This window comes from Carettochelys insculpta, chromosome 6 (genome assembly GCF_033958435.1).
Source record: "Carettochelys insculpta isolate YL-2023 chromosome 6, ASM3395843v1, whole genome shotgun sequence".
NCBI lineage: Eukaryota > Metazoa > Chordata > Testudines > Carettochelyidae > Carettochelys > Carettochelys insculpta.
The window spans coordinates 51,705,494-51,718,065 of record NC_134142.1 but is presented as its reverse complement, the minus strand read 5'-3'; the positions used below and the strand labels follow the sequence as shown (position 1 = coordinate 51,718,065).

At 46.7% G+C, this 12,572-nt stretch overlaps 1 protein-coding gene across 1 annotated transcript; it reads left to right on the top strand.

The window, feature by feature from the left end:
• The first annotated feature begins 1,104 nt into the window (after positions 1 to 1,104).
• On the top strand, positions 1,105 to 2,502 carry FOXG1 (forkhead box G1). The gene has a single exon (XM_074998822.1). It carries the CDS (start codon positions 1,105 to 1,107, stop codon positions 2,500 to 2,502), a length of 1,398 nt encoding a protein of 465 aa, XP_074854923.1.
• The last annotated feature ends 10,070 nt before the right edge of the window (positions 2,503 to 12,572 follow it).

Sequence of the window (12,572 nt, the reverse complement as noted above, 5' to 3'; positions counted from 1 at the left end):
GGGGTGGAAGTAGCCGCAGCTCGTTTCTTCCCCGAAAGGCCGATGTGCAGGACCCCGAGTGACCCTGGATCAAGATCACGCCCTACCCCCGCTTTTCCGGGCGACGCAGGAAGGGTTGTCAGTAAATCTTTCCTCCCCCTCCCGAAGAAGCAGCCCCCGCGATATAAACCAAGGGGGCAAACAAACGGGTGGGGGGAGGGAATAAATCCCCCCCACTTTTGTAAATCAAGCTCCAAATCCCCCTTCACACGGGTGCTTTAAACAAGGGAAAAGAATCAGCCCCAGCGGCCTAATAGAATACACCGCGCCCGCCGACAGACCCTGCCTGGCCCCGTGAAGTAGTCCGTCAGCTCTACCACCATTGCCACCTCACCCTTTCCCCGTCCTTTAAAAGAAAAAAAGCAGGCGCCAACTTTAGGCGCTTAAGAAAAAATACTGAGGTCTAACACTACAGCGAGCCAATGCACTGGGATGTGGAGACGGTGGTTGGACAGGCGTGGACAGGGGCAGGCAAGAGCACGGTAAGCTTCCGCGGCGATGCGTCCTTCCCGGGTATCCCTGCGCGGTAGGGGGGCTTTGGCGGCGCTGGGGAGGAGGCGAGGGAAGGGGTGCGGGAAGAGGAGGAGAGGCGCGTCCTGATTGGCTGGCCGCGGCAGAGACGCTCCCGCACGCCGAGGTTTCTGATTGGGCGGCCGGTGGGAAAGGTTAAACCAAAAATTTTTTTACAGCCCTAGCGTGCGCCTGTAGCTCTGAAATTAATTGTGGCCAACGCCGCCTCTATCGCTGCTCTGCCGCTCTCCGCCGCCGTCCCCCCCGGGCTCCGCTGGAAGCGGGGGGACCGGGCGCCATGCAGTAGCTCGGCGCGGAGCTGGGAGCCTGCTCGGTGCCTCGGAGCGGGGCGTGGGGTTGGTTTCCCTCAGTTCTGGTCCCTCCCTGGCGGCGCCCGTCGGTGCTACATGCAGTGCCAGCGCCGGCGCCTGCGGTCCATCTGCACTGCTGCTGCTCCAGCCCGGGCTGCCGCCGCCTCGCTGCCCAGCGCCGCCACCGCCACCCCGCGCGCTGCTCCCGGGGCCGCCGCCGCTTTCCGCCCCGGGCCGGCGTGTGATGTTGGACATGGGAGATAGGAAGGAAGTGAAAATGCTGCCGAAATCCTCCTTTAGCATAAACAGCCTGGTGCCCGAAGCCGTCCAGAGCGACAACAACCACAGCCACCACCACAACAGCCACCACCCCCACCACCACCACCATCACCACCACCACCACCACCACCCGCAGCAGCAGCCGCCGCCGCAGCCCCAGCCCCAGAGGGCTGCCCCGGCCGAGGAGGAGGAAGAGGAGAAGAGCCAGCTCCTCCTGCAGCCCCCCGGGGTGGCGGCGGCGGCGGCGGCCACCAGCTCGGGCACCCTGGAGGTGGCCAAGGACACCCTGCCGGGCAAGGGGGAGCCGGGCTCGGGCGCGGAGCTGGAGGAGAAGGAGAAGGCGGCGGCGGCGGAGGAGAAGAAGGGGGCGGCGGAGGGGGGCAAGGAAGGGGAGAGCGGGAAGGAAGGGGAGAAGAAGAACGGCAAGTACGAGAAGCCCCCGTTCAGCTACAACGCCCTGATCATGATGGCCATCCGGCAGAGCCCCGAGAAGCGCCTCACCCTCAATGGCATCTACGAGTTCATCATGAAGAACTTCCCCTACTACCGGGAGAACAAGCAGGGCTGGCAGAACTCCATCCGCCACAACCTGTCCCTCAACAAGTGCTTCGTCAAGGTGCCCCGCCACTACGACGACCCGGGCAAAGGGAACTACTGGATGTTGGACCCTTCCAGCGACGACGTCTTCATCGGGGGGACCACGGGCAAGCTCCGCCGGAGGTCCACCACCTCCCGGGCCAAGCTGGCGTTCAAGCGGGGCGCTCGGCTCACCTCCACCGGACTGACATTCATGGATAGGGCTGGATCTTTGTATTGGCCTATGTCCCCTTTCCTCTCCCTGCACCACCCCCGGGCCAGCAGCACTTTGAGTTACAATGGGACCACGTCCGCCTACCCCAGCCACCCCATGCCCTACAGTTCGGTGTTGACTCAAAACTCTTTGGGAAACAACCACTCCTTTTCCACGTCGAATGGGTTAAGTGTTGATAGACTAGTCAATGGAGAGATACCTTATGCCACTCATCACCTCACAGCAGCAGCTCTGGCCGCCTCAGTGCCATGTGGCTTGTCAGTCCCCTGCTCTGGCACCTATTCCCTAAACCCTTGCTCTGTAAACCTTCTAGCCGGACAGACGAGTTACTTTTTCCCCCATGTCCCTCACCCTTCAATGACTTCTCAAAGCAGCACTTCAATGACGGCCAGGGCAGCCTCCTCCTCCACGTCTCCACAGGCGCCCTCCACTCTCCCTTGTGAGTCCTTAAGACCTTCTTTGCCAAGTTTTACAACAGGACTTTCCGGGGGACTTTCTGATTATTTCACACATCAGAATCAGGGGTCTTCTTCAAACCCTTTAATACATTAACATCCATGGGACCAGACTGTAAGTGAACATTTTACACACATTTGCATTGTAAATGATAATTAAAAGGAAAAAAAAAGTCCAGGTATTTTTTATTAAGTCCCCCCATTTTCTGTACGTTCGTTCAGTCTTTAGGGTTGTTTATTATTCCAACAAGGTGAGGAATGTCAGCCAGGTGCAATGTGGGGAGATGACATTGTAGACTATGAAGTTTGGAAGTCAAAAATTATAGTAGAATGTGTATCTAAATAGTGACTGCTTTTGCAATTTTTATTCAAATATGACAAGTCTATTACTAAAAGCCTCCAGATTTTCCATGTTTGCAGTATTATAAGTTATCATGGATATGTTGGTGGATGCAGACCTTGAAAAAATACTAAATTTATTAAAACCCGGAAAAGATTAAAATGTAATTTGTATTTAAGCAGAAGTAATAGTAAAAGATGCCCAAGAACTACATTTTGGCCATTTATTATTTTGTCCTTTTCTTTAATGAGCTGATTTTTTTATTTTTGTTTACTTTTAGACCAAAGATTGGGTTTTAGAAAATGCACTCGGTGTACGACGTAACTTAAAACAACAACAACATTGTTTCAGTTTGCAGCACTGCCCGTTCCAATGAATCAGAAGGGGACAAAATTAATGATTGCCTTCAGTTTGTGTTGTGTATATTTTGATGTATGTGGTCACTAACAGGTCACCTTTATTTTTTTCTAAATGTAGTGAAATGTTAATACCTATTGTACTTATAGGTAAACCTTGCAAATATGTAACCTGTGTTGCGCAAATGCCGCATAAATTTGAGTGATTGTTAATGTCGTCTTAAAATTTCTTGATTGTGATACTGTGGTCATATGCCCGTGTTTGTCACTTACAAAATGTTTACTATGAACACACAGAAATAAAAAATAGGCTAAATTCATATATACTTGATAGTTTTTGTCTCTTTTATTAAATAGAATTAATATGCACAGGGCATTAAATCTATAGGGAATTAAAAGTGCTAGATAGGCCTCCATTTTTCACATGCTCCTTTTTTCTTAATTCGCGTTGAATTTTTAATTTAAATTCTATCTTGTAAAGGAGCAGTCTAGTTAATCAAAAGCTGAGACTATTAGGTTTTTTAAAAATCAGAATTCTCCATTGCCTTCAATGGGGAGTTATGCTTAAAAACTGTTAGTACCATATGCCCCTTATTATTATACTATGCATTAAATTAGAATCGTCACACACGTTACAGCTTAAGTTTATATAATATAGACGTGTATAAAAGAGAGAATTTAAAAATGCATATATATGTTACCTTGTGTTCATTTCAAATTTCCTAAACTAATTCAAGGAATAGTTCTTCTGCAAGGGCTACATTTGGTTTAAGACCACGGAGGGCATATAAATTACTTACATTTCTATATATTTTGCATAAGGTATTTATCTTCTGCCTTTGGCTTATATATGGCTAGATGTCGCTAGATATAATACCTGTGTATACCTATAAAGCCACAGTCCTGTCCTTTAAAAATAAGACGGCTCGGGACCTATATATATAGTTAGAATGCTGCAAACACTTTTGCTTAAAATATTTGTAAAAGTACCCATCGATATCAGTCAGCATTTACTGCTCTTGTGGCTGATTCCCTCCTTCCCCTTGCACTTTGATGAGAGTCTAATAAAGATGTAGTGAAGTTGCAGTATGTTACAGTGAAAGGTATTGCTGAAGTGGTCACATGAGGTAGTGGATTGCATACCAATGTTTATGATTTGCAAAAAAAAAAATCCCGAGTTTAAAATTGAAGCATTAAAACGAAGCTTCCCCCCCGCCACCCGCCGCCTGCCAGCGATAAATACCTAATGAAGTCCACTAGCATGTTAAAACACACGGTCCATAAGTATCTTGCATTGCCTGGAGAACTGATCCCTTTGCGGAAGAGGGCAGTGCTACTACGTAACTTGTGCAGGACCTGAGCCTAGAAAGAATCAGTGTCCTGGCGAATTTGGAGAAATTCTATGAAAGCCGCCAACTCTTGAGAATAATTAGAAAACTTGTGCAAAAGGTTTGCGAACTAATTGGATCCCGCAGTGAGTCCGCGGAAGACAAGTTGTTCATTTGTTACAATTGTATAGTCTGAAATGTGTTCTGCAGTAATGCAATAAGCCGGCTACTTCTCACAATAGGCCCAATGAAAAATAATCTCTGTCCCGGAGATGTTATCGGCAAACGCTTTAAAGAGTTGATCTTAAAAGAGCGGGGGACAGAGGGGAAGGTGCAAGAGCGAACCGAAATTCTTGAAAAGAGAATATTGATGGCACCGAGAGTCAAAAAAAAAGATCTTCTGGAAATAAGAATTACACAAACAGATGAGAGAGGAGTGAAAGGCTAAGGAGATGGGACTCTAAACTCTGCACTTAGGGGGTGAGGGACAGAAATCGCTAAAATTCTCGCCTTTTATTCTAAATTCAGCAATTCAGATGAGTAACAGCAAGGGAAAAGGCTGCTTTGTTTTAGCGGAAAGAGATGATAGCTCTTTGAAGGGCCCCTCTCCCCAACTTCTTCAATCTAGTGCAACTTAAATTCGTGCCTCAAAGAATAATTGACAGCAATAACTAAAAAAGAAAAGCTCTGGAAACACATCTGAAATTGCGCTTTATCAAAAAAAAATCTGTGATCTGAAACAGTTAAAACTGGAGCCTCCGTTCTGTATATTTTTACCTAAGCAAATTAGGAGAATGGCATCTGCTGTAGCTGACAAAGGACAGTGATTTATTATTTAAGGCTTGCAATTGGTTGCATATTGTGGGAAATTCAGTAGTGCGTGTTTACGGTGTTCTTCCATTCGCAATTTCCCTTCCCCACCCAACCTCCCCAAAAAGGTCGACAACTGATCGTGGATTGAAAATAGGAGCCAGATCGGTTGGAAGCATAACTGCGCCCTGGCCGTGTTTTTTTGTGGGTTAATAAGCATTAATTAGGTAAACGGAAAGGATAATGATGCTAAGGAAAGGTGGTGCACATGTATTTTATATATGCTTCCAACAAACAAAGTTTAAACAAGCATTCGTTCTTAATACTTTCCTGAGGTTCAGAGATGAACTGTTGCCTAAGCAATTCAGGTGTTGTTGACTTCTTCCCTCTGCCACTGAAGCTGGAGAGAGGGACATGCTTGATTTGGTAGTTTACTCAAGTTACCGTATAAATATTACCTGAGATGAAAATGTGTTTGGAAGGAAAGGTGCTAAAACAGTAATATAGTGGAACCGGCTTACTAAGGTCCCAAATTTATCTTGCGTTTATTTCCCTCGCACCAACAAAGCAAACCTTCTGTTCATTCGAGATGTCTTTTCTCACGCACATATGACAGTGTGGTATGGAATTTAAGACACTTTTTTATCCTTCAGGCAAATAATGATGTGGTCTGATATTGCTTCCCTAAACTTTTGACATGTAAACGTCTGAAGTCCAACTTTTCAGAACTTTTACTTTAAAAAAATGTCTCAAGTCTGAAGGCCTTTGCTAACGTTCCCTTATTTGAATAGCTTGCGGGCTTTTTTAGAAGTAAGAAGTTATTGCTATTTTCCCGATTTGTGCGTGGGATTATTACACTTGTCAGTATCCTTCATACTGAAGAAGCTTCCAAGTGTATTTTAAAAAAAAATTGCCCTAGGAGGAGAATTGATTGAGTAGTAATGAGCTCTGTTGTGAGTAGAGGGGACATCAGGCAGTGTTTTCGTTTAATTTCTATATTTCCTTTAACATATTTTATATTTCCCTGACGTGTTTACAGACCATATACTGCCTTCATTCAAATCCTAAGTGTTATGTAAGACAACGTGAGCCAAAATAATTTACATTATAATATAGGATCATATAGTCCACCCTCAATACGATTATTCGGATGATACATATAAAGATGTCTGACCCCTGTAAAAGAGTGTATTGTGCTCATTGTGACCTCTTTTGCATGATGATTAAGGCGTATGTCCGAAAGTATTTAGAAGGGATTTTCTTATCTTTCTCGTCGCCCGTTATGCGATTAGACCCTGGCATCACTTACTCACCCCTTCCTCTGGCAAATCTCACTGAATTCCAGCTGCTCCAGAACTGAACTCAAAGAGAGTTTAGCCTTGGCAAAGAATGTTGAATAAGACCCGCTGTTATTTTTAGTGTACCTATTATTTCCTTGGCCGTAATATTTTCCTAAGGACAGAAAAAGCTATAGGTGTATACATATAATTATATATTCATGTAGAAACATAGAATTAATCATACAGAAGCTAAGATATACCCTTATGTCTCATTTTATATACACAAGTACACACAGACATTGCATGTATTTGTAGAGCATATGTATACCCAGATAGAATGTAGAATATACACACTAATATAATATAATATAATATAATATAATATATAAACGTTTCCACAGGATCGTCTGGGCAGATTTGTACGTTCAGTGCTCTTGTTTTAAAGAATGTTTTCCTGTGGGGAAGGTGCCAGGGTAAACGGGTCCAAAAGCGGTGGAGAACTGGCTTAGCAAGAGGTGAAGGTGAAGATCATTAGAGGTTTTAGGGCTGGCTGTGGCTGTTCCGCTGAGTTTGTGCGGCTGTGCCCAGAGGGCGGAGTTCCTGCATATTCCTACCTCACCGGAGAACCTGCCCTCAACTCCACCGCAGCTTATTTCCAGACCGATGGGACCCTCCGGAAAGAAAACCTCCCTGCAATGTCAGCAAGCCTTCCCGCCAGCTGGGTAGGGGAAGTTAAAAGAAACCCTCCACCGCTTCTCCCTACAGACGAATTAAAGCACACGCCAGACTTCTTCCTACCCGCACCGTGTCCCGCCACCCAAAGCATGGCCATCTCCTCTGCACGCCTGCAGCATAGCTTTCAACCACCACTTCCAGCTGAACGGTTTGTGCTTAGAGTTAGGATTTTTCCTCCCTCCTACCATCCCTTTAATTTGCACCAGGTAAGTTGCCCATTATCTCCCAAATGCTGCCAGAGCACCTGCGAGTTTATTTCTAACGCCGTTTCTCTCTCCGGCTCAGAGGACCACAGCCAAGAAGTGGCCACGTGCAGCGAGGCGTTCGGCTTTCCAGCAGGCTGTGCAGAACCACCTGCCCCTGCTGCAGGAAAAGAAGAGCCGCCCGGCGGATCTGGACGCTTTTGCGGGAGGGTTTGGTAAGTTTGCGTTTTACGCCTCTGTGCTCCCAGCACGGCTGAGCTCGCTGCTATCTTACCCGTGGAGCTTGGGAAGGGGCAGTTTGGTGCGGGAGCTCTTTCTGGAGTAGGAGCAGGCTGCGGAGTGCCCGATTTAATACGCGCTCGCCTCTCCCCGAGTTCAAGCTGCTATTTAACGGCCGTCCTTAGTCAAAGCTGTGGTTTCGCAGTGCGTGTTGGAGGAGGTGGGGGCGGGGACAGACAGGGGGTCTAAAAGTACCGCCAAGCTCGCCGGATAACTTGGAGGGTTTGCAAACGGGAAGGGGCTTTTCGGTGGGTTCTTCGTCTTTCGCGCGTGTTCTCGCCCCTAAGCGCCCAGGACGTTGCTACTGCCAGAAGTTATGAGCGACGTCAAGCTGGAGACTTTTAAATACAGTAGAAGGAGTCAGTGCAGCAGCAGCCTCGCCAGCGCTCGGGATATGCCAGCGGGCAAAGGCTCGCCCCCTGAAACGGCAAATGAATCACTTGACAATTTCAAGCTCCACTCTTGAGTTGGGGGGGTTGGTTTATTTGGTAATAAATCAAGGCATTTCTGCTCGTCCTCCCACCCTCCAACATGCTGTGCTCCTGCGTGCCAGAGAGCCTCAGGCTTTAATACACTCAGGCGCTGTACTTGGGAAACCGAGAGGGTGGTGACAATATTGTTCTGCTCGATCTATTGATTTGCCAGGCTTGATCGTCTGCCCGCGGGGTGGGGGGACCTGCTGGTAGTTTCTCGGTGTTCTGCCTTCCCAAAGGGTGGGGGAAAGAGCAACGCGGCGCCCGGCTCGGCGACCGATTTGAATTCCCTTGGTCCACAATTTGCAATCTCGCGAAAATAATTAATTTTTAATACGCCCATTTAAGTCACCAAAACGCACCGAGCTAAAACACCTGCCGAAGGTAATCAGAGCCAATGGGACTGAGGGCTGCAGGGTGGCTCTCCCCAGTCGCACCGCAGTGTACGGTTCCTTTCCCAGCGCGGTTTGCACACAACCCCGAATGAGCTTCCAAGGAGACTCGACAAATTGTTTGCGTGCCGTTTGGCAGCCCCCGCCCCGCCCGGATGAGCTTAGCTTTGTTCTGCGTAGGGGATACATTGGGGGTTTGTTGATTTCCTCCTACACGTGAGTTTGGCCTTAGCGATCCATGGGGTTATCTAGTTCTGCTTATGTCGATAGAGTGACACCGGGGGCAAAACTGCTGCCGGGGCTACGTCTACACTATGGCTACGTCTACACTAGAGACAGCGATAGCCGCGGTGGGCTAGCGGGAGCTGTCTGCCGATACCGAGCTCGCTGCTGAGGTTATACAATGTTAGCCGTGAGGAGGCTGCTGGGGCTGGGAGCAGCTCTCAAAGCAGCAAGCTGAGGGCGCTGTTGTGACGCAGGAGAGCCGCACTCCCTCGCCCGTCGCTCATACAGGTTCGATTCTCAGGTGCCAGGGAAAGGAGCTCTAGGCAGCACAGCCATTTCTCTGCAAGTCGGGCCTGAGCGTGCCCTCGCTGTCCGTTTGGGATCTCAGCTGGTCAAAGCCGCTTCCCTCGGGCAGAGGTTTCTAAAAAAGACTCCTGCCCCTTTCCCTCCTTAGCCGCTGATCTGTGTCTCAGGCGAGGTGCCTGCCTGCCTAACGCCACAGCCCCTTCGCTGACCGCCCGTGCGGCAATGTCATTGTTGTGCGCTGACAGCAGTATGGGAGCCATGCCTTGCAGCACCCACGCCCCTGCCATCCGGCCCCTCTTACAGAATCCGGCGTACACCCCGGGCACTGGAGCACAGCACCTGAGTTACACGCTGCAAATGCTACAGATATTCAGTGTTTTCATGGAAGGAAAGGGTTACCGGAAACATCTTGGTGGTGTGCATGCATCCTTACGTCTCCATGGCTATCGGATAACATGGGGAGCAAAATACTGTTATTGTTAGTCAGGAAGAAGAAGATAGATTATTATTATTATTTTATTAAGTATTTTAATGTGCCCAAGTCCTCACACAGAGAAATTGCCTTCTTCTTCTTCTTCTTCATAATAATAATAATAATAATAAATAATAATAATTAATATAATTAATAAGTGATTTCTCTGGGTGAGTGCCTGAGCACATTTAAAATACACATTGTGAGCTTCCTCCTGTTTATGTTGAGCGCTTCTTAATCCCAGCGGAAATATCTGTTCGTTCGGGACATACAGGCACAAGTGAGGCTGAGAAAAATCTTACATTTGTCCCCTGGAGCTAAACTATTGGCCAATAAGGCCCGATAGAGTTGATTGCAAGTTGCTGCCTGATGTTAAGACTGTTTGTACGGGCATTTCTCATTCAAGCGAATATGACCCTTTGTGGTCAACGGGGACAGCACAGAAGGCAGGGACCCGCCGGGCTGTTGGTTTTATGTGCTGTTCCCCTGCATTCAGCAGCTGATGTGAGCATGTGGAAAGTGGCAGGCTTTTGCTCCGGCTCGGTGGAGCGGGAGTTCGGGGCGCTCAGAGGGGTTTCCACGTGGTTCATTGCTAGAGCTCAGCCGGGAGAGTTCCGAGTCACCGCTGACTGCAACAGGGCCAGGATCTCAACCCAGACGTGATGCTATAGGCAGTATTTAAGGTTACATTTTCCCTTGCAATCATCGTACCCGGGGGCAGACTGAGCTCGCCCTAAGCGACCAAAAATAAGGTCTGCCCATTAAAAGAGCCACATGTTTTCAGTGCATCCGACCAAAGGTTCACATATCGTTTTTAAAAAGAACCGCACGTAAAATAGTTACGCACTATGTTAAAACTGACGCCCCCCGCAATGGCTACAAAATTATTGTGAATTGATCACCAGTAATATACACCCCGACTGCCCTTTGCAGGAAAAAACCTCCGTGATAGTATTGCAAGGACGGTATTACCCTCCTTTTTCACCCTAGGCGAGGAGAACACACACGCACGCACGCATGCACAAACACACGACACACACACACACACACTTCCAAACAGGCGTGTCAGTTCCACCAGAGCGAATCTCGAACCGAACGTCTGAACTAAACAAAAACCGAGACAATTCTATGTCGACAGCTTCTTACATCGGGCCGAGGGAATTTATATACATTTGATTACATGTATCAGATAACGGCTATTTGTTTACGCTGCGGCGTGCAGCTGATTTTCAAATGCTATAGCGGTTAGCAAACCTAAATTTGACCTTCTGAACGCACCTTTACAGTACCTGTGCGTCTTGATGGGAGGATCTGAGTGACATGAAATAGAAATATAGTGTGAGTGTGTGTGTGTTTGTTTAAGCAAACGTTATGGTTTCATGAGAAACACTTTTGCGGACCGTATCAAAATCGCATTGAGCTAAGGTGTCAAATGAGCTTTTAAAAGCAACACATCCCCTGCTTTTAAATAGATATTTTTATGGTAAAGGTTGAGGTGCATTTTCAGCATAACAATTCTTGAATCAGCATTAAGTAACCCTGTTGTTATTTTCATAGCTGCTGTTTATATTGCGTTAAAGTTGTCTATTTTTGGAAAAATCTTAAAGTCACCTTTTAGACGGTTCCTTCAGATAGTTTAGGACCAGGTGGAAAGGTAAGAGTTATTAATGCTATTTTTGATGATTAAATCAGGGGAGTTAAATTTACTAATAATTAAATATGGATAGTGCACATTGCACGTTGGAACAGCAAAATCGATTGCCTCTTCATCAATGAGACAAGTGTTGGCTAGCTTCCTATTGATTGGTGTGTTTATTTATCCAGAGGTTTAGGTGTTTACTTACGTATTTCGGTTTCTTTGTCTCGTGATTATTATACTTGGTTGTTTTGAAAGAAAGATCTCGTACCGGGAAACATGCTCGACGGATCCATTCTTAGCAAACTTGAGAGTGGCTTATTGCAACACAATAAATTTAACACATTACTTATACCTGCTCGCTTCCGCAGCAGCTAGGAAAGCGTTTCAGATTAAAATCCCTGGTGGCGTTCAAGGTTTTTGCTTGGAAATAAAGATAAATTAAGCTTAGATACTTTAAAATCCTTTTAAATAAATGCTTTGGTGGAACTGAAGACATTACACGGGAATTATATTTTGGCTTACTCACCCACGTTTGCTCGCCCGCCCTTTGCAAGTCCTAGCGGTAAGTTGCTAGCCATAAAGCAGCCCCTGGAGTTTTCTAACAGATACAGTTTCAGACTCTGGGATAAGATGAATATATTAGGCAGACATCGGCTGATTTTAAAAACGTCTGCATTAAAATATCGCTGAAGAGGCTAACAGTAACAAGATGCCTTAGACACCTCTGCGCCTTCATGTTTTAACACATTAAAAAGATGCTGCGGCTATTCCTGGGAACCCTTTCGCTAGTTGAAGCACCCTAGATTGAAATGGATTTTAAATGAACACTAAGATACAGCAGCGTCTTCTTTTACGGCTGTTTCTGGAGATATTATAATCGCTATAATTTTCTGTCATTTAGGTATAATAATGTTACAAACGGCAATATGATTCTGCTCACAGATGCCCATTCCACGCCACCGTTTAGAGACAAAAAATAATAAAAAAGCTGCAAAGAAGCAATGCAAACACCTAGCTACCAAGCAGGAATAATTCCTGCTGTAGTCATTAGATCATCATACTGGACAGTAAAAAAGGAGACCAAAAATTACCAGTGAAGATACTTTTGTTAGAGCAAATAACCAAAGGTCCTGGTGGATTCGCCAGCACTGGCGATTTTAAAATAGGGGTTGGATTTTTCTAGGCATTTTGACCCGTGTTGCACGGAAGGTGAGACCGGATGGACGGCCTTAGAATCTGTGACTTTGGGCTAGAAATGACTTATTTCTTTTGCAAAGAAGGGGAATCCCTCCTTTTCCCCAAGCTGTATTGTCACCGTATCTCCCCCGA

What these genes read in the sequence shown, in the direction of transcription:
- FOXG1 (XM_074998822.1), top strand. Translation starts at nt 1,105, where the DNA reads ATGTTGGACATGGGAGATAGGAAGGAAGTGAAAATGCTGCCGAAATCC.